The sequence below is a fragment of the Leptonychotes weddellii genome, chromosome 3 (assembly GCF_054177405.1).
Source record: "Leptonychotes weddellii isolate Sample4059 chromosome 3, ASM5417740v2, whole genome shotgun sequence".
Taxonomy (NCBI): Eukaryota; Metazoa; Chordata; class Mammalia; order Carnivora; family Phocidae; genus Leptonychotes; species Leptonychotes weddellii.
In genome coordinates, this window is record NC_138371.1 from 85,627,674 (window position 1) to 85,654,820 (window position 27,147).

The window sequence follows — 27,147 nt, forward strand, 5'->3', positions numbered from 1 at the left end:
CCAGGCTCCAGGCAAGTTGTAGATGGCAGACACTCCCACCTTTGGGTTTCACAACGAGTTTGTGCTTGGCTAACAAATGGAAAAAGTTTTCTATAAAGCACTTGAGCTAAACTGGACAATGGGGTGCTCAATATATTAGCTAAAACCACAGATTCTTTCTCCAAACAAACATAATGTTCTATTTTCAGTTGTCTGACTTTAAGTAAATTCATACTCAAAACCGTCTTTAATTAATTGGTATTAACTTTATGATAGAACAAAATGACATGAATCATACCCACAGCAATCACTCCCGCAGAGAAAGTGATGTTTTGTAGGACTTTCATAAAACTAGTGGTTTTACTGTCTACCATCTTTTGTAAATTTAAAATTGAAATCTTCAAGACGGGTTAAGTCTTCGATACTGATACTCATTTAAAAAGGTGTTTTTAATTTACAAAAGACAAAATGGGTCTATATTTGTAAACATTTATTCTCTTGAACTGAAAAAGGCTTGCATCAGCACACATTGTACAGCCTTGCAAATTACACAGAAATTGAAAAAAAGTTCCTTGTTCATAAGTGCAATGAATCTTTGATGTCCAGTGATCCGCTGCAAACAATGAAAACAAATTATAAACCACTTAAGAAGTTTCCAGCACTCATCAAATGCATTTCCTTAGGTGACAAAAAAATCCACAAGGAGGGGAATGCAAATAAGTGGCATTTAGTTATCAGAGGGACACTTAAAAAAAAAAAAGTAGAAGTATTTTATTGCCTAAAATGATTCCTATTCCCCTTTGAATCTAAGTGGTTTGATTAAGAAGTGTTAAGAACATAATTTACTTTACACCTAATGTTCATACTACCTAAATGAATAAGGAAAACACCTTATGAGAGAGCTCTGCGTTTTCTGAAAATTGTTTCTATGTTTAGAGATATAGGGAAAGAGTAATCTTCTATTTGTGGGCTCTCCTTAGGTACCCTCCAGCCCCCCCAAAAGATAGTACACGGCTTTGACTTGGTTCTTCCACTCCTGCATTCTTTTCCCCCCAGATTCTATGTTGGCTCACATTGTGCTGGCTGCAAAAAAGAAACACAGGCTGCAACTGGTTGTAATCATTTTGAAGAAGACTTTGCTGTACAATAGAGCTTTGGATCTGATACAAGAATTCAGAAATATAAAACAAAATAACTATAAAAGTTAGGAGGCATTTGGACAGCATTTCCTCAGAAAAAGCTGCTAACTCTGTTATCATTCCGATGTGGATTCCTACAGTCATTTGGGGTGAAATGTGTAATTTTCCCCCTTTGCTGGATCACTGGCCTGTCTTCAAAGCTATAACGCCATGACCACACGTCCTAGGAGTCTCTATCATGTTAACAGAAGCTCCAAATACCAAGCCAATTAAAGATGGGTGAGGACAGGGGAATCATAAAGGCCAAGGGTCCAAGGTGGCTCTGTTACTGAGAACTTGCCCTTTCCAGAATGTGAAAGTCATAGTGCTTCTTGCTCGTTCTCAGCTTAAACTTGTTAACTGAGTTAATTTGTTTCTTCAATGCATTCTGTGCAGCTGAAATGGAGGGGAATGTGGCTAAGACTGTATATGTGGAGGCCAAGTCACTGGGTTTAGAGCGTTCAGGGTTGACGGTGTTGTCCCCGCTGCCACAGCAGAGGGGGTGACGACGCAGCTGGGGCTGGGATTGAGGGTCCCGGAGCCACCGGATCTTGGCGCCAATTTTAAAGAGTTCCCCAAAAAGCTTCTCGGCTTCCATGCGAGTTATTCCATCTGGTAGTTCAGTAATTTCCAAGACTTTTCCAACAACTAGAATGGAAAAGGTATAGAATTAATAATCCCTGTTACCAAGATGGTGGGCAAAAAGTACTGAAGACCCAAATACAACATAAGAAATGAATGGGATTTTTGTGAAACCATTCAAACCCACAAAACTATAATTATGGCCATCTTTTAAATCGTTTCTACTTACCCCTAAGGCAGGGGGTGTAGAGCTAATGGTACTAAATTACCCGTCTCAGTCTGGACTGACAGTTGTATATAGAAAACACAGCATTGTATAGTGGATTCTCTAAGTTAGGTGTGTGATCTTGGGCTGTTTCCTGAATTTCCTGTTCCCATTGTAAAATAAATGTAAGAGCACTTGCTGTAACCACCCAAGGCTGTTGAGTGCATACCTGAACGCCCAACTGCCAAATAAAGGCAGTTATTTGTTCATCAGACTATTTCTGCGTGGGTGTAAGGACTACTTCCTTTCTCCAAAAATAGAGAGGCAAAGAGTGTCATTCTACCTGTTCCTTTCACACATAACTTTTTCCTTTGGTCCCTTCATCCTTCCTAAATCTACCTGACCTTACTGTACTCTGAAATCTGAAATGAGACAATTAAAAGAATCTATTTTAAGAGCCCTACATTACAGATGGCATAATTTCTTGTAAGGTTGTGCAAGACTTCATGAAGCAGAAAGCCCATTTATGTTTAAAGACTGTTGAACTGGCCAACAGTTTGTAGAACCACATCCAATTGCCTCTCAGGGACATACCTGCTTCTCCTGCACCAAGATCAGTGGATGCAGCTTTTTTAGCTTGTTTCCTTCCTCGGTTTCCATGTCTGTTGCCAGATTGACCCTGAAACCCCACAAACAGATGAGAAATAAGGTTCATAGTGCTGAAAAATGTGACTGTAATATTTAGATACTTAACACCTAAACATACTCAGTCTGGGTTTTGTACTTCAGCAGAAAAAATCCAATCCCAGGCTCCTGTGGCAATGGCATTTCTGTCCCTCACTATGACCAGTCACTTGTCTTTCTTAAGCAAGGGTGCCCTGACGCCCCAGCCACCCTCTGCCCCCCTTTTTGGAGAGCGCTAATGCATGACTGCTCAGGCAAACAGCACACCACCTTCTCTTTGTCTGTTCTCAGTGGGGCCAGACCCACACTCAATGCAGTCAGATGACAGTGATAAATCAGCTGGCTGAGGCACACAGGTCTCCCTTTGCAGTGCCAACGAGTGGGCCCAGGGCCCCCTACACTCTCTGCAACCCAAGTATGATGTTCTGCCAACAAAGCCTAGGTCGTCAGACAGCTAGCTTTCACACCTGTTGGGTTGGAATGTGTCCATGCAGAACAGCAGGAGAGTTGTTGTACTGCAGAGGCTGGCCAAGTAATGGATATCTGGCATCTCCTGAAAGTCAGTAAGAAAACATTTTTACATTGTTCTCTGCTCATTTATCAAAGTACTTTCCAAAGTTTTCTAAATTGTCCAAAATAGTTAAGATGACTAGGGGAAACACATTTGGTAGAATAAAAAAAATGCAGGTACTGACGTATTTTTAAAAAGGATTAAAAGTGGCGCCTGGGTGGCTCAGTTGCTGGGCGTCTGCCTTCGGCTCAGGTCATGATCCCGGTGTCCTGGGATCGAGCCCCGCATCGGGCTCCCTGCTCTGCAGGAAGCCTGCTTCTCCCTCTCCCTCTGCCCCTGCTTGTTCCCTCTCTTGCTGTGTTTCTCTCTCTGTCAAATAAATAAATAAAATCTCTAAAAAAAAAAAAAGGGGGCGCCTGGGTGGCTCAGTTGGTTAAGCGACTGCCTTCGGCTCAGGTCATGATCCTGGAGTCCCGGGATCGAGTCCCGCGTCAGGCTCCCTGCTCGGCAGGGAGTCTGCTTCTCCCTCTCCCACTCCCCGTTTGTGTTCCCTCTCTCACTGTGTCTTTCTCTGTCAAATAAATAAATAAAATCTTTAAAAAAAAAAAATAAAAAAAAAAGGATTAAAAGTTTCCATTTTTCCTTTAAAGAGCTGAGATAAATTTATGAGAGGAATTAAGACTAACAGTGGCTATGAAGGAAGGTAAGCGGTGGGAACTGGGTGGAAAGGGGATAGGATGGAGAGAAAGTTCCCTAATTTACCTTAACATTCGATATGAAATCCTTCAAAATAACTGTAATACCCATTCCACCCACTTGAGATGCTAAAATCCACATTTTCTATGATGATTAAAAATTGATATAACTTACATTTCAGGAGAAGGAAAAAACCCTGGAAAAACATTAAGCTCTCTATCTCCCCAAAGTTACTGCTTTTTTAAAAAAAGTATTCTTAATTTTTTTTCAGTAATCTCTACACCCAATGTGGGGCTCAAACCCACAACCCCGACATCAAGAGTTGCATGTTCTGATTGAGCCAGCCAGGTTCCCCTCCCCAAAGTCACTATTAATTACTAAAAATATATGCATGAATATATTTATACACACTCATTACAAACATTTTTTATTTATTTATTTGTTTTTTAAAGATTTTATTTATTTGACAGAGAGAGACACAGTGAGAGCAGGAACACAAGCAGGGGGAGTGGGAGAGGGAGAAGCAGGCTTCCCACCGAGCAGGGAGCCCGATGTGGGACTCGATCCCAGGACCCTGGGATCATGACCTGAGCCAAAGGCAGATGCTTAACGACTGACCCACCCAGGCACCCACAAACATTTTTTTTTTTTATCTGAGAGAGATTGGGAGACAGAGAGCGTGAGAGTGGGAGGATCAGAGGGAGAAGCAGACTCCCCGCTGAGCAGGGAGTCCGATGCGGGACTCGATCCCGGGACTCCAGGATCATGACCTGAGCCGAAGGCAGTTGCTTAACCAAATGAGCCACCCAGGCGCCCCCACAAACATTTTTTTAAAAGTTCATTTATTTTGGGGAGCCTGGGTGGCTCAGTTGGTTGAACATCCGACTTTTTTTTTTAAGATTATTTATTTACTTGACAGAGAGAGAGACAGTGAGAGAGGGAACACAAGCAGGTGGAGTGGGAGAGGGGGAAGCAGGCTTCCCTCTGAGCAGGGAACCCGATGCGGGCCTCGATCCCAGGACCCTGGGATCATGACCTGAGCTGAAGGCAGACGGTTAACGACTGAGCCACCCAGGCGCCCCTAAACATCCGACCCTTGATTTCAGCTCACGTCATGATCTCAGGGTCAAGCCTGGCATTGGGCTCCACACGCATGCTTAAGATTCTCTCTCTCTCAAGAGAGGAAAAAATAAAACAAGACAAAACCAGAGAGGGAGACAAACCATAAGAGAATCTTAATCATAGGAAACAAACTGAGGGTTGCTGGAGGGGAGGGGAGTGGTGGGATGGGGTACCTGGGTGATGGACATTAAGGAGGGGACGTGATGTAATGAGCACTGCATATTATATAAGACTGATGAATCACAGGCCTGTACCTCTGAAACCAATAATACATTATATGTTAATTAATTAAATTTAAATAAAAAAAGTTAAAAAAAAAGATAATGACATTGGGGGAAAAAAATTCTCTCTCCCTCTCCCTCTGTCACTCCCCACCACCTCTGTCTCCCTCTCAAAAAAAAAAGAAAGAAAAAAAAGGAAAAAAAAAAAGTTTATTTATTTATTTATTTAATAATCTCTACACCCATTGTGGGGCTTGGACTCATGACCCTGAGGTCAAGAGTTAAGCTCTTTCAACTAAGCCAGCCAAGTGCCCATTACAAAGATTTTTATAGTCTTAACCAATGGGTATATTTATACTTTAGGTCTTGGGTCTGCTCTTAAACACTCTTTAAAGGGATTAATAAATGCTGATGGTAAAAACCTTGTCCTGGAGAATAATGTTTTCATTTGTTAATATTCTCACTTTAGGGACGCCTGGGTGGCTCGATTGCTTAAGTTTCTGACTCTTGATTTGGGCTCAGATCTTGATCTTAGGGTCCAGGGATTGAGCCCTACATTGGGCTCCATGCTCAGCAGGGAGTCTGCTTGAGGATTCTCTCTCCCTCTTCCTCCCGCCCCTGCTCACACATGTGCACTCTCTCTCTAAAATAAATAAATCTTTTTTTATAAAGATTTTTTTTTTAAATTTATTTATTCATTTGAGACACAGAGATACAGAGAGAGAGAGAGCATGAGCAGTGGGAGAGGCAGAGGGAGAGGGAGAAGCAGACTCCCGGCCGAGCCAGGAACCCGATGTGGGGCTCGATCCCAGGACCCCGGGATCACGACCTGAGCCGAAGGCAGACGCTTAACCATCTGAGCCACCCAGGCGCCCTAAAATAAATAAATCTTAAAAAAAAATTTCTCAGGGTGCCTGGGTGGCTCAGTCGGTTAAGCGGCTGCCTTCGGCTCAGGTCATAATCCTGGGGTCCTGGGATCGAGCCCCACGTCCAGCTCCCTGCTCAGCAGAGAGCCTGCTTCTCCCTCTCCCTCTGCCTGCCGCTCTGCCTACTTGTGCTCTCTATCTCTCTGTCAAATAAACAAATAAAATCTTAAAAAAAAACATTTCTCATTTTATTTTTAACCATAAGTTCCCCAATTCAGTACATTCTGTATTTGGAGGGGGATTATGCATAGGTGCTAGAAAAGCACTTCAGGGAACCATACGTCCCTTCTCCTGAAAGCTTCCTAACAGAGAAAAAGCAAGGTGTAGACTTCTCTCTACTCCATGGAGCTCTTTTCAGATGAACAGTGTGAAGGTGCTAGGGCAGCTCCCTGGCAGGACACACCTGTGACACACTTGCTCCTTCCCAAGCACTATTTGAAGGGCAGATATGCCATGGTGGCTTAACGTTGAGATCAGAGAAGCATGAAGATGCATAAAAAACAGTTTCAAGAAAGTCAGTTAAGTTTACATCATGGAGCAGTATTCTTTTGAAATATGGAGATGAGCTGTAGACAGCAGTAATCAAAGACCCCTCCTTATGAGCCATGCTATGTGCTCCTCTTGGGGCATTCATACTAGACCATGCATCCCAATATTACTATATTGCCATATGCTGTTTAAATTTAAGGTATGCGGCTTTGTAGAAAATTTGGAAACAGAATTACAAAGGAGAAAATAAAAACCTGTCTGGTAATTCTATCACTTCTAACATTTTGGTATGTACCTTTTCAGTCTTTGTTCTACATATGTGTGCTTGCACATATGTACATGTGTGTATCTTATGTCTTTTTTTTTTAAAGATTTTATTCATTTGAGAGAGAGAGCATGAGTGGGGTGGGGGAGGGACAGAGGGACCTGAGCCGAAGGCAGATGCTTAACCAACTGAGCCACCCAGTCACCCCTATAAGTCTTTAAAAAATTGAGATATAATTTACGTAAAATAAAATGCATATCTTTAGTGTTGGGTTTGATGAATTCTAACAATTGTAAAAGTTCATGTAATCACAACCCAAAAAACACAATGAACATTTCCATCCCCTGAAAAGTTCCCTCAAGCGCCTTAACAGTCAATTCCATATCCCATCCACATCACTACCTGATTTCTAACATCATAGCTTAGTTTGCCTATAACTGGATTTCAATTAATTAGAATCATATAGTAGGTCTTCTTTTTTGTGTCTGACTTGTTTTTTGCTTAACCTGACTGAGATTCATTGATGTCACTGCAGTCAGTCTGCTTTGTTCAAATTGTTGAGCAGTATTCCATTTTAAGGATACATTACAATTTGTTTATCTAATAGTCTTCGTTCGGTGGACATTAGGTCGTGTCCCGTTTGGGCTATTATAATAAAATAGGTTGTTATATATGCTGTGGTACAAGCCTGCATAGACATGTTTTCATATTTCTTGGGTAAATACCTAGGAGTGGAACTGCTGCATTGCAAGGTAAGTGATTAACTTTGTAAGAAACTCAAATCTTTTTCTAAAGTGGTTTTAAAATTTTACACCTCTACACCAATGTGCAAGAATTTTATTTTATTTTATTATTTATTTATTTTAAAGATTATTTATTTATTTATTTGACAGAGAGAGACACAGCGAGAGAGGGAACACAAGCAGGGAGAGTGGGAGAGGGAGAAGCAGGCTCCCCGCAGAGCAGGGAGCCCGATGCGGGACTCGATCCCGGGACCCTGGGATCACGACCTGAGCTGAAGGCAGTCGCTTAACCGACTGAGCCACCCAGGTGCCCCAATGTGCAAGAATTTTAGTCACTCTGTAACTTCACCTACATTCAGTTGTGTTAATCTTTTTGATTATAGCCATTCTCATTCGGATTTTAATATTCCTTTCCCTAATGAATAATGAATGATGTTGCGCACCTGTTCAAAGGCTTGCTGGACATTTGTATATCTTCTTTTTTGAAATGCCCACGTAACTTTTATTTTTAATTAAAAACATTTTTTTAATTAAGTAATCTCTATGCCCGATGTGGGCTCAAACTCATGACCCCAAGATCAAGAGTCACATGCTCTACAGACTGAGCCCGCCAAGTGCTGCCTTTTTAAATTGAAGTATAGTTGACACAATATCACATTAGTTTCAGGTGTACAACACAGTGACTCCACAACTCATGCGTTATGCTATGCTCACCACCAGTGCAGCTACCATCTGTCACCATTATAATACAACCGAGTATATTCCCCTATGCTGGGCTCCCCATCCCTAGGACTTACTCCTTCCATAACTGGAAGTTTGTATCTCCCACTCCTCTTTATGTAACTGTTTTTTTGAAATCACTCACTGTACTGTGAATATTTCTTCTAACGATTCTTTAAAAATGATTTGTGGATAACTGCGTAGTATTCCTTATATAGATAAACCAAATCTAATCCTTACTGATGGACATTTAGGTTGTTTTGCATTTTTCTGCTATAGACCCAAACTCTTCTGTGGATAAATCGTTGTGTGCATTATCCTTAGGATAAATTCCAGAAAATATAATTAATTTTTTCCGTATTATTTTAGAATCATCCATTTGCTGTTCCTCCAACTAGACTGAGGGTCAGTGAGGGTGAGGACTTCACCTTATTCATCTTTGTATGTCAGGGGCACAGTGAGGACTCAGTAACTGCTGAATATGCTTTTGAATAGCCTCTTGACATATACTACTCTGATATAAAAATTAGAAATAAAAAACAAATTTATAGCATTGCCTATTACTACGATAGAGAAATGGAGTCTAAGGATAGTAAATTATGGTCATTTTAACTCTATCACATAAGTAATTATTAAATGGAAGTAGTTACTAAGATAGTAATTATTAACTAGTGATGAAACATTAAGGTTAGGACAGTATATGGTAATAAACACATATGCCTGGGTGGAGGTGGAAATGCAGTCCTGTGGAGAACTGAAAACAGTACCAAGGGAAATCACAAAGTAATTGGGAAGGGATGTCTTTTACCTTCAATTTTTAATTTTTTTAAAAAATTTAATTTCAGTGTAGTTAACATACAGTGTTTTAAGAGTTTCAGGTGTACAATACAGTAATTCCACTCAACACCCGGAGGGGGATGCCCTACAATCCTCTGAAGCTGTGACTAGTTTTGTACACTTACCTTGCCCTGGAACGAAAGGTCTAGAAAACTGAGGTATGATGGAAAGGGGTGGTCCAGAGGGACGGACAGTTTTGAGGGTGGTCAGCTGAGCTGGTGCTGGCGACTGAGCTGGTGAAATAATGGGACTACTGAGTTGAGGGCTGTGCTGTAATCACATCAAAAAAGCAGGTTAGCATTTTAGTCATGCTCTTTGCAAATTAACTTTTGGACAAATTTCTTATTTTTTTTCTGATTACAAATACGTATTTATTAAAAAAATTAAAACAGAAATTTATAATTTTCAACTTCTGAAGATACACACTGGAAGATTATTTCTATGCATATGTATCCATATGTCTGTTTTACAAAAACGGAAGTAGACTATACACCCTGTTTTTGAATCTTGCTTTTGTACCTGGACAGTAATATTGTAGATACTTTTCCATGACAAAAAATATCCATTTATCTCATTCTTTTTGTCATGTTAACTGTTTAACATTTCGTTTTTAAACATTTCATCCCTAAAGAACAATTACCAAAAATAGTACAAAGAATTCTCAGATTTCCCAAATGTTATTTTCTTATATTTTTTATCTCTCTACATACTTTTAAATCTTTCTCTCTCTCTGTATATACTGTTATTTTTTTCATTTGAGAATGAGTTGCTTACAATACCCCCATCCCAAAATAACTTAGTGTCTTTTTCCTAAAAACAAGGACATTCTCCTATATAATTAACCAGAATAGGATCATCAAAATCTAAATAAAAGTGATTCTACTCTGTATGTAGTGGAGTGTTTAAGAACACTTGAAATAAAGATGCTTCTAAGAAAAGTCCTTAGAATTATCAAAGAATTATCAAAATCAGGCAATTAACAACACAGCAATATTATGTAATCTATAGAATTTATTCAAATTTCACCAATTGTCCCACTAACATACTTTATAACCAAAAAAAAAGAAAAAAAAAATCTCCCTTTTTAGTCCAGAATCAAATGGTGCATTTAGTTGTCACGTCTCTTTCAACTTTTTTTTTTTTTTTTTTAAGTAGCTTGGGGCTTGAACTCACAACCCTGAGATCAAGACCTGAGCTAAAATGCTCAGTTGGATGCTTAACTGACTGAACCACCCAGGTCCTCCTTTTTCCTTTTTCTTTTAAATTGGGAACACAGACTTAGTCTTTTTTCTCTCTCATGACTTTGACATTTTTGAAGGTCGTTTTGAAGATCAGTTATTTTGTAGAATGTCCCTCAATTTGGGTTTGCCTGCTGCTTCCTCATGCCCAAATTCACAGTGTACATTTGGGTAAGGACTACTAGAGAAGGGACAATGTGTCCTTCTCAGTGCATCAGGAGAGGGAACTTGAGGTCCACGTGTCAACACAGTCCTGGTGATATTTACTTCCATCACTTGGTTAAGGTGGTGTCTGCCAGGTTTCTTTGTTGTGAAGTTATTATTTTTTCTTTTCTCGTTATAAGTGTCTTAGGGGGAGATCATATTTTCTGTAAACAGAATTTTACTTCTTCCTTTCCAATTTGGATGTCTTTTATTTCTTTTTCTTGACTAACTGCTCTAGGTAGGACTGCCAGTACAATGTTGGCTGGTATGTACCTTTTAAAATCTACTGAGATTTAACTTGTGGCCTAACATATAGACAGTCTATCCAAGAATATGTCCCATGTACACAGGAAGAGTACAAATGTTGCTGTTGTCAGGGAGAGTGTTCTCTACACCTCTGTTGGATCTAGTTGGTTTGTTGTGTAAGCTCTCCATTTCCTTACTTACCTCTTGCCTGGTTGTGGTATCCCTTATTGAGAGTAGGGCATTAAAGTTTCCAACTATTATGTGATGGTCTGTTATCAGGTAAGTAATTATTAGGTTCATATAATCAGGTTTATAACTATTTTATCTTCTTGCTGTATTGAACTTCTGTATCTTGAAAATTTTTTGGATCTAGAGACTTCCTTTGTTTAATATTAGCAATAATAACCCCTATTCTCTTTTGGTTACTATTTTCATGAAATATCTTTTTGCATCTTTCATTTTCAATTGATTTGTGTTTTTGGACCTAAAGTGAGTCTCGTAGACAGCATATAGTTAGATCGGGTGTTTTTAACCACTCTGCCAATCTCTGTCTTTACAGTTAAAATAACTACTGATAAAGAGGGACTTACCTTTGTCATTTTGCTTTGTTTTCTATATGCCTTCCAGCTTCCTCCCCACCCTTCATTTCTTGCATTACTGTCTTCTTTTGTGTTTACTCCATTTTTTGTAGTGAAATGTTTAAATTCCTTACACATTTCCTTCTGTATATATTCCCTAGGTTTTTTTTTGGGGGGGGTGTGGTTTACCTTGGGTATTACACCTAACATCCTAAAGTCACAACACTCTAATTTGAATTTATACCAGTTTAACTTCAATAATATATAAAAACTCTGCTCCTTTACGGCTCTGTCCCCACCTCTTTGGTTGCTGATGTCATAAAACCACATCTTTATACATTGTGTGCCCCAAAACATAAACCAGTAATTCCTTTAAGTGCATTAGTCTCTTAAATTATGTAGAAAGCAAAAAGTAGAGTTATGGACCATTGGTACAACCAGCTTTTATAACTGCTCATGTGTTTAACTTAATTGAGAACTTTATTTCTTCATATAGCTTTGTCTTACTGTCTAGTGTTCTATTTCACTCTGCAGGACTCCTTTGAGAATTTCTTGCAGTGTAGGTCTCAGCTTTTATCTGGGGATTTTAATTTCTACCTCACTTTTGAAGGGCAGTTTTGCCAGGTATGGGATTCTTGGTTAACATTTTTTTTTTTCTTTTAACACTGAGTATACTGGTCTGCTGCCTCTGGCCTCCAGTTTCTGATGAGAAATCTACTGATAATCTTTTTGAGGATCTTTTAAATGTGTCAAGTTGTTTCTTTCCTGCTGCTTTTAATATCCTGTCTTTATTTTTTGAGACTGATTATATTGTATTTCACTGTGGGTATTTTGGCAGTTCTTACCTGGAGTTTGTCAAGCTGCTTGATGTTTATATTCATGTCTTTTATCAAATTTGGTATGTTTCCAACCATTATTTCTGCAAATATTTCTCTTCTCCTTTTGGGACAACCACAACACGTATGTTGGTCAACTTGATGGTGTTCCACAGGTCCCTTAGGCTCTGTTCATGTTTATTCATTCTTTTTTCTGTCTGTTCCTCAGACTTGATCATTTCCACTGTCTTGTCTTCAAGTTCTCTGATTCTCTCTTCAGCCTGCTCATATCTGCCACTGACTTCCTTCACTGAACTTTTCATTTCAGTTACTATATTTTCAGCTCCAGAATTTCTTTTTGGCTTCTTTTTAGGTTTTCTATCTCTTTAATGATATTTCAATTTTGTTCATATATTGTTTTCTTGTCTTTTTCCGTATCTTTCTGTAGTTCTTTGAGCAACCTGAAGACAGCTGTTTTAAGGTCTTTGTCCAGGAGATGTGTCATCAGGTCTTTTTCAGGGACAATTTTATGTTGACTTCTTTTTTCTTCCCTTGCATGGGCCATACTGTCCTGTTTCTTTACATGCCTTGTGACTCTTTGTTGAAAATTGGACATTTGGATCTAACAATGTGGTAACTGGAAATCTCCCCCCCTTCCCAGGGTTTGTTGTGTTTTGTTGTTGCTGTTATGGTTTTTGTTTATTGACTGTTGCAGCCTGTCTCTGTGCCAAAGATCGGCCTGAGGTGTAACCTTGAGGTCTTCTCAGGGTTTGGCCTATGCCTTTCCCTGGCATGTGCCCTATATATTCAGTTGCTTTTGAATGTCCTAGGCTTACTGTGTGGCTCCCAAAATGGATTCCAAGAGAACAATGAAGGGAGGAAAAACAGGGTTTTGTCCCTTTAAGTCCCCTAGAAGTGTCAGGGGGAGAGATTTGCAACAATGTGGGGAGGTGCACCAACAGTGATTACTGCCCCTCTGTCTACACCTCTGTGATCAGAAGCAGAGACCCATGATGAGAACACAAATCCTTTGTATTTGGAGGACAGCGTCCTTTTTGCCCACCCTGACTCCTGTAAGCTGCTGTAGTAACAATGTGCACAGTTGCCTGTCTGGGGGCGGAGGTAAGGAAAGGTAGCTGCTACTGGGCTAAAAGCCGAATTTGACTGAATTTAATTACAATTTATCACCCAAGCTTTTCCTGGCAGTTGCAAGCCTTCAATAGATTCTAGAGCTCCAAAATTGTTATATCAGACAGATTCTACCAGTGCAATTATTTCTAGGTGGAGAGAGAGACTCCTGATGCTTCTACTCTGCCATTTTCCTAGAATCCTCTCTCCTCCAGTGATGATTCTTGCCTGGTGGTTTGCAGGTGGTGATTTTCTAATTCTATCATTCTTTCTATTTTTTACAGTTCACATTTTACTGTAAAGAAGAGCTTCACTTTTTCCCCATTCATTCATTTGTATCAGTAAGGACTCATGGGTTCTTTTTTATTTTATGGGTGATCATTCATTTCTTATTTTATTCCTAAAGTATTCAAGCCTGGTCCTGTGTCCCTTGACACATCTCCATCATCCTTTAAGTACTTCATTACCTTCTGGCACAGCAACATGTTCCAGAATCATCTTGTACTTTTCCCTGAATGAACCCTGGCAACAGTCATTTCACTAAGGAGCCCTGGTTGCTTTTAGTTTGGAGAATGGTATTTAGAAACTACCATTTGGGTAGTAGGTATATCCCATTCTTTTTAGTACCTACACTTAAGATATTTTCCTAAATGGCATAGTAATTTATTTATTTATTTATTTTTAAAGATTTTATTTATTTATTTGACAGAGAGAGATAGCGAGAGCAGGAACACAAGCAGGGGGAGTGGGAAAGGGAGAAACAGGCTTCCCGCCGAGCAGGGAGCCCGATGTGGGACTTGATCCCAGGACCCTGGGATCATGACCTAAGCCGAAGGCAGATGCTTAACGACTGAGCCACCCAGGCGCCCGGCATAGTAATTTATTTAATCGGTTATCCACTGTTGAATATCAAGATATTTTTAGCTTTTCAAGGTTACAACAGGTAAGAAAGAACTATCCGTGTACACGTATTCTTATATGCTTGTTCCACAGTTTTTATTGGACAAAGTTCTAGAAGTAAATTTGTGGATCAAAGGCTATGTACCTTCTACGTTAAGTTTTTTTTTTTTTAATTTGAGTACAGTTGACAGTTACATTAGTTTCCGGTGTACAACACAGTGACTCAACTTCTCTATATATTATGCTATACTCACCACAAGTATAGCTACCATCTGACACCACACAATGCTATTACAATTATCACTGACTATATTCCTTATGATGAATGTTTCATCCCCATGACTTATGCATTCCATATGAATGTATCGCCTGTATCTCCCACTCCCCTTCATCTATTATGTCCACCTCCCCATCCTCCCATCCCTCTGGCAACCATCAGTTTGTTCTATGTATTTATAGGTCTGACTCTGCTTTTTGCTTTATTCATTTGTTTTGTTTTTTAGATACCACATATGAGTGAAATCATATGGTATTTATCTTTCTCAGTCTGACTTATTTGACTTAGCATAATACTATCTAGGTCCATCCATGCTGAGGCAAATGGCAAGATCTTATCCTTTTTAATGGTTGAGTAATACTCCACTGTTTATATATACCACACCTTCCTTATCCATTCGTCTATCATTGTACAGTTAGGTTGCTTCCATATCTTGGCTATTGTAAACAATTCTGAAATAAATGCAGGGCTGCTTAAATTTTCTTGAATTAGTGTTCCCATTTTCTTTGGATAAATACCCAGTAGAATTATTACATCACATGGTATTTGTATTTTTAATTTTTTGAGGGAAGTCCATACTGTTTTCCACAGTGGCTATACCAGTTTGCATTCCCACCAACAGTGCATGAGGGTTCCTTTTCCTCTACATCCTTGTCAACACTTGCTATTTCTTGTCTTCTTGATTTTAGTCATTCTGACAGATGTAAGGTGATATCTCATTGTGGTTTTGATTTGCATTTCCCTGATGAGTGATATTGAACATCTTTTCATGTATCTGTTGGCCATCTGTATGTCTTCTTTGGAAAAATGTCTATTGAAGTCCTCTGCCCAATTTTTAATTGGATTGTTTGTGGTTTTGGTGTTGAATTGCTATGTGCCTTCTACATTTTCAAAAATGTCATTAAACTGTCTCCAAGAAGAGTTCTATCAATTTGTAGTATCATCAAGAATGTACAAGAGAGTTTGTAACTGGACATCTCTGCCAACACTGCAAATTTTAGTCTTCCTAAATTTCCCCAATATAGATAAAAATATTTTTATATTTTCATCTGATTAATGGCCATTTATTTTGTGAGCTAGCCTATACATTGATCTTTGCCCTTTTTATTCTGATTTTGTCATGTGCATTAAAATATTTATTCAGTTCATCTTTTTTTTTAAAGATTTTATTTATTTATTTGACAGAGAGAAACCAGCGAGAAAGGGAACACCAGCAGGGGGAGGGGGAGAGGGAGAAGCAGGCTCCCCGCAGAGCAGGGAGCCCGATGTGGGGCTCGATCCCAGGACCCTGGGATCATGACCTGAGCCAAAGGCAGACGCTTAATGACTGAGCTACCAAGGTGCCCCTTATTCAGTTCATCTTTAAAAAATATTTATTTATTAATATTTTCTCTCAGGATGTTATTTTAGTTTTTTTTAAGTAATCTCTACACCCAATGTACATGAACATAATGAACTTCCATGGACCCATCACCCAACTTTGACTGTGTTCTCCCCTGCTTTGTTCCCCCTAAAGAGTTTTTTTTTTTTTTTTTTAAAGATTTTTATTTATTTATTCATGAGAGACAGAGAGAGAGAGAAAGAGGCAGAGGGAGAAGCAGGCTCCCAAGGAGCAGACAGCCCGATGCAGGGCTCGATCCCAGGACCCTGGGATCATGACCTGAGCCGAAGGCAGACGCTTAACCATCTGAGCCACCCAGGCGCCCCTCCCCCTAAAGAGTTTTAAGCAAATCTCAGATATCACAGGATTTCACTTGCAATTATTTTAATATATAAATATTTTTATCTAATGGAACTACTTTTTTTTTAAGTAGGCTCCACATCCAGTGTGGAGCCCAATGTGGGGCTTGAACTCATGACTCTGAGAACAAGACCTGAGCTGACATCAAGAGTCACATGCCCAACCAAATGAGCCACCCAGGCACCCCAGGAACTATTATTTTCTAAAAAAAAAAACAAAACATGATTCTCATACTAACAAAATTAACATATTTAAATATCCTCTCTATGCTGAAAAATGTCTTCTGAGTGTTCAAAATCCAAGGAAGATCTGCATGTTTTATCTGATTATAACAACTGAGTATCTTTTAATCTATGAAAGACTCACCCTTCATTTCAAAATGCTATTTTTTTTTTTTTTAAAGAAAGGAGGCCAATTTGTCCAGTAAAATATTCCATGGTATAAGTTGTTTTTTTCCCCTTCCTATATTTTCTGTAAATTAATAGCTAGATTTAGAGGCTTGGTTCGATTCAGGCTCCATGTTTTTGATAAGAGTACATTATAACTGATGCTGTGTACTTCCTTCTACACTACATTAGGAGGCAAGTAATATTTGGTTGACCCACTTTTCAGTGATCTTATAATTGATCAGTTGCTTCATGTGTTGTCTGCCTAATCTATCCATTTTAAATTCTCCCATAAACCTTTTCCTAATGTTCCTGACATGTGCTGATGATTTTTTTTGATCCATTATTTTGGTGAAATTCCAAAAAGCCCACCATTGCTTTTACATTTATTAACTGTATTTCTTCTACAATAAAGAGTGTTCTCGCATCAACCTTCTGGTTACACTAATAGTTCATATGGAAAATGTAGGAAAATGACTTAATTTTTTTAAATCAAATTTTAGATCTAGTACATCTTCTGATTTTTTTAAATTAAAAATATTTTGAATATGCAAAAGTTGAAAAATAATATTTACATATTGAAAGAAATAGTGTGGATATAGAGAATGTTCAAACTTCTTTACTAATCTGAGAGGATTTCAAATTCAAAGTCAAGCCTTATAAGGTCTATCACATGTGTCTAAAATGTAGAAAGTTATAAATTATAATAAACAAAAGAAGCATCTTACCTGAACAATATTGTCTACATTGCTAAATTCCACACACTTCTGCCCTCTCTGGTGATCACAGTAATATTTGTTTTGTTTCCATTGTGGGGGTGAGTGGGCACGAGATTGTGGATTGTTTGGTACATTGAGCTGCATCATCACCATTCCTCCACCAGGGGGCGGAGGTGGCACAGCTGGAAATCAGAGTTGGGACACTGCAATCAGTATACTTTACCAACTAGCTGGTATCCTTAAACACTAAGAAAATGGCAATAATTTTACACTTCTGAACAAAACTTTACTATCATATATGCGAGCCAGATTTAAGCCCTAGAGCTTCATGCTACAAGCATGTGTGTTTAAAAAGGCATTAAAATGGGACTCGTAGGCCTAAACATCTTATTCTAAAAATAACACAGTTCCACAGTTACTCAGGAAAGTCCAATTACCTACTACCGGACCTAGTAGAGAGTAGCATAATTGAGACATTATCTATAAAAGTGATTAATTTAAAAAATATACTAATTTTAACACTGGCATTAAATACACAGAGAAGAAAAAGTTTGGGATGTGGGAATCAGAAAGCACAATTTTAGTACTCTGAAATGTTCTAGGACTCTGGGAAAATCATTTAACCTCTTTTATTACAAGTTCTCATCTGAAACAGCAGCAAAGACTTCCTTGGCTAACTTTATTTATTTTAAAGATTTTATTTATTTATTTGACAGAGAGAGATACAGCAAGAGAGCAGCGGGAGTGGGAGAGGAAGAAGCAGGCTTCCCGCGGAGCAGGGAGCCCAGTGCGGGGCTTGATCCCAGGACCCTGGGATCATGACCTGAGCCGAAGGCAGACGCTTAATGACTGAGCCACTCAGGTGCCCCTCTTTGGCTAACTTTAAAAAGTTGTACTGATCACATGCATGCACAAACACTTGTTAAGTGTATAGCAGAGATAAATAGTCTATTTTACCTGTCTCCTTACCTGATTTATTTCTCTTGTGTATTAGACTGCAGCACTACTAGTACTAGGCATGTATGTTTCCTGCCACCCACCCCTTCAGCGTAAGGTAAGGTAGGATTCTTATGCCTCGAGGGCCTTAGTTCTCACTGCAGTAACCAAAATGGTAGTTTCCAGTTCCCTAGAAGTAGAGCCAGGCTGACCAGCGAGGCAAACCACAGAGGGCTGACTGCTTAGGGACACCTCAAAGTTCTCCTCAACAACAGCAGCCCTGCTGGATGCACACTATTAGCCATTTATTTGATAATCATTTACTGTTTCTCTGTTTCTCAGAGATTTACATATGTCAATAAATCATTATAATAAAATATGGCATCATGATAAAGGATTAAGACACTACAGAAGCCAAAAAAAGAAGCAACAAAGTCTATTTTAAGTGCTAGGGAAGCCTTTGTAGAAGAGGTGATTTTTGAGTCAAACCTTAAGCACGAGCAGGATTTTGGCAAATAATGGTGGATGGGCATTTCAGGCAGAGGGAGGAACAGGTACAAAAGTGTCTTTGGCATGAAAAAGCATGGTACTTTCTCGAAACACAGTTCTGTTTGACTTGAACATGTAAATATAAATAGGAGGCTTACTTGCTAGGGAGTTTAGACAGAGAATCCATGCACATTCCTGATTCAGAGGAATGACATAAAGAGACTTTTGTTTCAGGAAAGTATTTCTTGAACTGTGTGTGTGTGTGTTTTGGGGAGGTGGGAAGCTGGGTGTGGGGGAAACATGAAACCAGCAAAATACTCAGGAGATTGATGCAAATAAGATGTGAAAAGACTGACCAAGAACGGTGGCAGTGGGGAAGGAAAGAAGGCATGATAGTTGAAGGAATGGTGGCATCACGAATGTGAAAGGAGAGAAAGAAGAGAGGTGATTACGACTTTGAAAACTTTTTGGTCCCTAGAGAGAAGGTGAGGTAAGGGATGCAGGAAGAGGGAGGAGTATTAAATCTAAAGTGCCTCTGGCACAACCAGGTAGGGATGCTCAGTAGGCAGTTGGCTATCTGCCTCTTCTCAGCCAAAAGAAGATTTGAGAGGCGCGCTGGCAAAAAACAGTTGTTGAAGCCTTGGAGGTAGATGCATCCGCTAGGAAGAGCATGAAGAGTAAGGAGATGATCCCAGAGAACATCAATGTTTATGAGGCAGGGAAGGAAGGAGAGTCTGAGGAAGAGAAACAGAATAGCAGTGTGGGAGTAATAACAGCAGAAAAGGAAGGAGCGGACGGGAACTGTTAGCTCTGAATTTGCAAGGCACCCTAAATATCTTGGCTATATCTCAGCACATAACAAGTTGAAAACCGCATTTGAGAAATGCCTAAGGAACTTAATTTCTCAAATGGACAAACCATTACCTATTTTCCAATTATATTCATACCTGCACACTGGTGGCTTTGAAGCTGCTGGGAATTGCATGGTGAAGTAGTTCGAGGAAACTGTACTTGTTCTGATCCTGGATGTGGCAAGTAACCTACTGATGAGCTATGGGGGAAAAATCAGACAAACACAAAAACACAGCACAGTGAGATGGAGAGGACTGTAAAGATTCTTTGAAAGAACAAACCTACAAATTTATTTAAATGAAATTATTTTTCAAATTGATTAGGAGTAAAAATAAAATCTACCTCTATTCTCTAAGAGTTATGAACAATTACTTTTTGGACAAAAATCTATGTTATGACAGTAATACTGATTTTTCTTAAAATCAGGAAACACCACTCCTAATTTCATTGCTCTTACTCCTTTACAACTTATTCTAAATATGACTTTTTTTTTTATTATTCAAATAATTATTTTAAAAAGAAGAAAAATAACTAACTTTACAAAATGAAAAATTAACTTACTTGGATCTCACTAAGCTACATTTTAGAAAAGATACGCAGTTTGACAACAATGAGACTCAAGAGAAAAATGTTTTACTGCCTTTTTTAAAAAAAGATTTATTTATTTGACAGAGAGAGAGAGAGCACACAAGCAGGGAGATCAGCAGAGGGAGATGGAGAAGGAGACTCCCTGCTCAGCAGGGAGCCCAACTTGGGCCTTGATCCCAGGATCCTGAGATCATGACCTGAGCTGAAGGCAGATGCTTAGCCAACTGAGCCACCCAGGTGCCCCTGTTTTATTGCTTAAAATATGTACTAAGAATAAAGGAAATAGTAAAACATAATTCTGACATATTCTAACATAAATACTGACAAAATTAAAGGCTGCTAGTATAAAACTATTCAGTTTTTCCTGGATTTTTCTTTTTAAAAAGATTTTATTTATTTGAGAAAGAGAGAGAGCAGGAGTAGAGGGGAGAGGCAGAGGGAGAAGTAGACTCCCTGCCGAGCAGGGAGCCCCACATGGGACTCGATCCCAGGACCCCAGGATCATGACCTGAGCTGAAGACAGATGCTTAACAGACTGAGTCACCCAGGCACCCCTTTCTTTATTTTTCAAGTTAATCTTTGAGACTCAAACTAACATGGAATCTGTCACAATATGTCTTTAAAGTTTTCTCTGTTTAGCAAATTCTTTGAGGAAAATAGTTTCTTTCCTTTTTTTTTTTAAGATTTTATTTATTTATTTGACAGCGAGAGAGGGAACACAAGCAGGGGGAGTGGGAGAAGGAGAAGCAGGCTTCCTGCGGAGCAGGGAGCCCGATGCGGGGCTTGATCCCAGGACCCTGGGATCATGACCTGAGCCGAAGGCAGACACTTAACTACTGAGTCACCCAGGCGTCCTGAGGAAAATAGTTTCAAATTAGAGAGTGATACTATTAGTTCTTTCTGAGAATTCTCAAGTGATCAGAATTTTTTTTTTTTTTTTTTAAGTAATCTCTACACTCAATGTGGGGCTTGAACTCACAACTCCAACATCAAGAATTGCATGCTCCACTGACTGAGCCAGCCAGGCACCCCTCAAGTAATCAGTCTTAATTTATATATAAAACCCCATTAGTTACCAGTCTTTTTTCATCATTTAAAAAAACTTTCCTTACATAGTGTAATTTCTTAATCTAGCTTTAACAACTTTTTGCATTAAAAATATGTTAGATCCAACTACTGAATTATTATAAAGACTATAGGAAGATGTGTTCAACACCATGACACAATCAGTAAAATTCACACTATGGGACACTCAAAAAGACAAATGTGTAAAAACATAAGCAATATTTGTAGGGTAGTTGGAAATAAAAATGCTAACTAGATATTTGATATAACTAAGAAGTTAACTATTACAATTTTTAACATGCATAAGTGTAGTTCTGTGGGTAAAAAAAAAACAAAAAAAACAACTTTTAGGGATTCCTAAACTGAAATACTCATGATTGAAATGCCATGATATCTGAATTTATTTAAAATCATATGGGAAGAGGGTGAAATAGAGCTTTAGAGGAAAACAGATGGGTCATTAGTTAATAACTGCAGAAGTTACGGATACATGGGGGTTCAGTGCACTTTACATTTATGTGCATTGAAGAATTTCTATAATAAAAAGTTAAAAATGTTTCTCTAAATTAGGCTGACAATTCTCCAATTACTAAAAATTCATAAAGTTTTATTGTTTTTCAGCGGCAGTAACTCATTGTGGTTCAATAAAAAGGAAAAAGAAAGGGCTGTAAAGGGAGGATTTCACAAAAGGTGATTTGGGACCGTATGACAAAATGTAAAAACAGTACTTCCTGAAATTGGTATTAATTATGATTGGGATGCATTATGAGTCTTAGCTAAGCTGTGGAAATAACACAGCCCAAGACATGGTTTGTAAACATGCTGCTACCAGGAGAACAGAAAGTTTCACCATAGGATGGAAGGATTTTTAGGTTCTGTTCTAATTGGGATACATGCCCCCTTGGGCCATACAGGACCCCTCACCCTGATCTTGTTCACTAAGCACCTTCTAATGGCTTATCCAAGTTTTGAAGCACATGAGTGACAGGAAGCCACCCAGAATAGGAATAAGAATATTCAGGTCACTGAGATGAGTGATATATCCCAAACTACTAAACTGCAAATTGCCATTCACTTTACCACTTTAGTGGGCTTTAGTTTTATATAGTTAGTATAAATTGGTTTTCTAGTCCTAGATTATCCCTTAGGTAAATGAATTATAAAACTGAGTTCCAAGACTAACTGATCTCCTCCAAAAGACATGAAGACACTTCAAGGGATATAGACTGGGCAATGAATCTCTCTCTTAAATTTCTTAAATGGTCTATTTTCAATTACCATCTATTTTGTCTTTTACAAAGGCAGAACTAGAATAGGTTAGAAAGAAAAAGAAAAGCAAAAGAGTCAGCTTTTTAAATAACACTCTCACTTTAAAAATACAAATATTTAAATAATATATCAAAAAGGAAAAACCGTTTTGTAGTAATTTCAAAAATTTCTCCTTTAGAAGACAGGGTATAAACAGAAAGGTACTTTTAATTTTTTATTTTATTTTAAAGACTTTTATTTATTTATTTGACAGAGAAGGAGAGAGAGCACAAGAAGAGGGAGAGGGAGTAGCAGATTCTCTGCCGAGCAGGGAGCCCGACGTGGGACTCGATCCAGGACACTGGGATCATGACCTGAGCTGAAGGCAAATGCTCAACCGACTGAGCCAAGCCAGGCGTCCCAGAAAGGGGACTTTAAAGCAAAACACCACTCCTAGTTCTTGAAGTTCAGACACTACCACTGAACAGGAAAATAAAACATCAATCCCATGAATCCATTTGGTCCCAAGCTTCCTGAAAACCATGAATGTAAATTAAAACTAATAATATCAACTTTCAAAGGTATTAGAGTTCATTGCAACAAAAATTGGCCTTGCCACTTACACCAATTGTTTTGCTATTATTTTTTAGGAGCTGTCCCTTCCCATTCTTTGGTACAGCCAGGTCAAATTGCTGCAAAATTGCGTCTATGGGATCAGCAGAGATTGATAAATGATGTAAGCATCTGAAAGGTTTCTTCTTCTGGGTTTTCTATAATGTGCATCTTATTCCTACAATGTTCCACGATAATTCATAGGTAAAAATTCCTCTTTCCTCTAGTCATTTGTTTTTGCATTCTTACTGTATTTTGGAATCAAAGCCATAATGGGAAAAATGATAAACACATTATGTATTCTTAAAATCAGAAACCTACTGTAGTCTACCAAAGTATGAAGAATTTTAAAAAGTGTCCTATAACCATTTATGAATGCTTAAAACAGTCCTTTTAAGGAGTACTCCTGATGCCTCTTTGATTAGATCATGGTAATCTATTTGATACACTATGAGTGGAAATTAATTCTTATTAAGATATACTCATTGGATATTCTTGCAAATTCAAGTGATATTACATTGCTCTCTATTTTAATGGCTTTTGACATTTAATACTTGATACAGTGGAAAGCACCACGGATTTGGGTGTCAGAGGGCAGCATGGGTTTGAGTTCAAACTCCATTTATTTGTAGTATGTCTTTGAACTTCAGCTCTCTCTTCAGTAAATGTGTGATTAATCTTTACCTTACCAAATATGAGGAAAGACTTGGCCAAATAATTCAAAATACAAATAGTCAAATGCAAAAATGTACATCTTCATTAATGACCAAAGAACCGAGTTAAAATGAGATACGTCTTTACGAAACATGAAAACAACAAAAACAAGTCAGTACCTACAAGGATGGTAAATCAAAGGAAGATTTTGTCAAAATGCACTTAAGGACCTTAAAAACAGACATATTTATTAACTTACTAATTTCCCTCTAAGGACTCTATGCCAAGAAAGAAATTCAGATTGCTCACTAAGTGGTTCAATAAAGTGAAAAAGATGAATACAACCTGTATGTTCTTTTTTTTTTTTTAAAGATTTATTTATTTGAGAGAGAGAGAGGGAGGGTGTGAGCAGGGGGAGGTACAAATGGGGAGGGAGAAGGACAAGCAGACCCTGTTGTGAGCTCGGAGCCCAACAAGGGGCTTGATCCCATGACCCCAAGATCATGACCTGAGCCAAAATCAATCGTCGGACACTCAATGGACTGAGCCACCCGGGTGCCCAAACTATATGTTCTTTTCAAACGATATGAACAGAAAAAAGACAAAGGAAAAATATGAATGTGACAATAACAGTCAACTTAGGGTTGTGGGAATATAGCTGATTCTTGACAATTTATACTATTTGGTATTTTCCAAAAAGGCATGCATACATTATATAAGTATAAAAAATAAACACTAAAAATATCCAATGAAAACTGCCTGGAAAGTTTGACGTTTAAATGTTGTTTTAGGGATTTAATTTCAGTGACTGATCTGAATCTCCTCAGAACTCCTCAGCAAATGTCAGAGTGAGGCCATCTGGATGGAGACCGTTAACATTGATCCTCTGCAACATAAACCTTCAATTCATTTGAGGGTCAGCCGCTAAGCTGAGCTTGCTGTGTCTAGAAGAAAATATTAGTTTTTGGCCTTATAACCTTTTTGCTTATATATTTTTGTGATGATGGTACTTAGGACAATATAAATAAAACTCTCAACTAATTAGAATCTGACCAAACTACATGCTCAATTAAAAATAAATATCAAATAAAATTTTTACGGTACAATATTTTAGGTTTTCCCTTAAATGCGAATGGCCAATTTTCCTTAGCTTTCTGGTTAAATGTTCATATTTATACAAATACTCATTTACAGCTTACCTATTCCCAAATGTAAACTATTTCTAAAAACTCAATAGACTAAAAAACAGAGAAAAGAAAATATTTAAAAGACAAATAAAACAAAGATGGGATAAAGCCACCTGAGATAAAATTGTTGCTTTCATTGAGCACTGAATCTAGCTTTGTGTTTCTTGGCAGCTAAGACAAAACAGTGAACCCAGAGGATAAAACTCTGCCAAGATGATAAAAGCAGCAAGCATTTAAGCCTCTGGCGGGTGCTGGATTACAGACATATCATAACTATATTCTATGATGAATTTAAAGCATTTAGTTAATTATAGAAGAATCCAGTCTTTCGATATGAGACACAGTTCATATTTTACTATGAAACTGAGGGACTGGGGTGGAAAACTGGCCTTATGACAGGATTATTTCCCATTAAATAAACAGGTAGGCTGCAGAAGTACCTGTAGTAAGGGCTAACATTTTCCTTACAAATGAACTTTGAATTTTTCAATTACTGGCACGAGAGCCAAAAGTCCACTATAATATTTCACATAAAAATGTCTTTGGCTTGAGCACTGTAAGGGCAGCTATTATCAAACACAATCAACCATAAATATATCTCTGGTGCTCTTGGGAGAATGACTGATTTTGAGAAGAACCATATTCTGACCAACTCACTAGGATGAACTTGCTATCATTAAGCAGCCCTGTTACTGGACCTGTTGGATACATCACTTTAGTAGCTCAGTGAAGTGGTAGAAAACATAGGCCAAGCAGTAATTTTAGCTTTATTATAGTTGATCTTAAGTTGCTCTTTCTGGAAATAATTTAGCTACTTATTAAATCTGCTCTTAGAGTGACACCATAATATTGCCATTGACACTGAGGATGATGGTTATACACCTATAGGAATAAGCTAAGGAACATGGATCCTGTTCCTCAAACAGCTTCATCAAATCTTTTAAATATAATTTCAAAAGATGGGATGCCAGAATAGTGTAATTTCCTATTTTTTAAATCAGTATTTCACCTATTAGAAACTGATTTCTGGCATGACAGCAATTCTGTTAAACTGCTCCCTAGTGGAACTGGTGAAACTATAAAAAAAGCAACCACTTAAAGCCTCTGGAAATGGTTCTAAGGATGACTAGTAAATAAGAAACATCTTAAGAATATCTACAAAAATTTGGCAAGAAAGGTTAGTCTGGTATTTGAACCAAGACTGCTCCCCCTTGTCCCCCCAGTTTAGTGAGAGATAGACTACTCCAGACAGCTGCAGCCAACAACAGAGAGCTCCTTCTCCTTGAAGCACCCAGATGGAGGGCTTTCTTCCAAGGAGGAGTGGTATGTCAGCTTTCTCATCTTGCCCTCAAATACCTGTGCTGAAGCTAAGTCCAGTGTGAGTGAGGTTGAGAGGTGGAAACTCCTATTCCCCCAACCTCCATTTGTAGAACTGAGGGTCTACTGTGGGTATGACATGTTGAGCAAGTACTGGGCCGTGGCATGATCACTCTTGCCCCAGCTCCTTAAATGGTGATTCCATGCCAGGAGAGGTAAGCTGAGGCCCCTAGGTTGTGGTTCCCTCACTCTCCACCAAATATTCAGCTCATGGGGAGTTAGGGTGTGATTCTGAAAGAAGCTTATGATTGTCCACATCTCCAGCTCCAGAGCTCTCACTCAGAGATTTTTCTGAGGAGTAAACACCATAAAACAGCACCTAATTTCCTCCCAAAAGAATTATCTTAATTACAACAGAAGGGGAAGAAGTTCAAGCCTACATGTGCAGTCAAGAACAGCAGAGGTTGTGGTAAAGACAACTGGGAGATTCAGGCTAAACTGTAGGCCTGCTAGTTTGCAGGAGAGCATCAGGTGAAAAAAGAGCTGGAAGGAGTCCTCTTGAGATCAGAATAAGAATCAAACACTGACCCCAGACACTTTACCTTCAAAGGAGCCAGATTTTGATAGGATTACTTTGTAGAGCAATTTATGCACCAGGGCATTGTTAAAAACAATAGAGCAGCGAGCTGGCAGTTAGTAGAGTTTAACAGTTGGGTGTTCTAAGGGAGAGAGGAAGACAGTCCTAAAAACATTGTCATCCTAGAATGACAGTGAGAATACCCAAAGCTTTCCCTTCTTTTTTTTTTTTT

General features: G+C 38.6%; 1 protein-coding gene across 11 annotated transcripts in view; it reads right to left on the reverse strand.

Annotated features, from left to right (window-relative positions):
- Positions 1-454: 454 nt before the first annotated feature.
- The window catches only part of R3HDM1 (R3H domain containing 1), a 128,226-nt gene continuing 101,533 nt past the window's right edge, over positions 455-27,147 (reverse strand). For all 11 annotated transcript variants that reach the window (XM_006737743.3, XM_031032913.2, XM_031032909.2 and 8 more), the window contains 6 exons: positions 19,763-19,866; positions 17,400-17,572; positions 9,284-9,428; positions 3,096-3,181; positions 2,539-2,623; positions 455-1,805 (listed from right to left, as the gene is read on the reverse strand). In XM_006737743.3, coding sequence (XP_006737806.1) covers positions 1,444-1,805; positions 2,539-2,623; positions 3,096-3,181; positions 9,284-9,428; positions 17,400-17,572; positions 19,763-19,866 — 955 coding nt within the window. In that variant the 3' untranslated portion in view covers positions 455-1,443. The remainder of the gene's footprint in view (positions 1,806-2,538; positions 2,624-3,095; positions 3,182-9,283; positions 9,429-17,399; positions 17,573-19,762; positions 19,867-27,147) is intronic.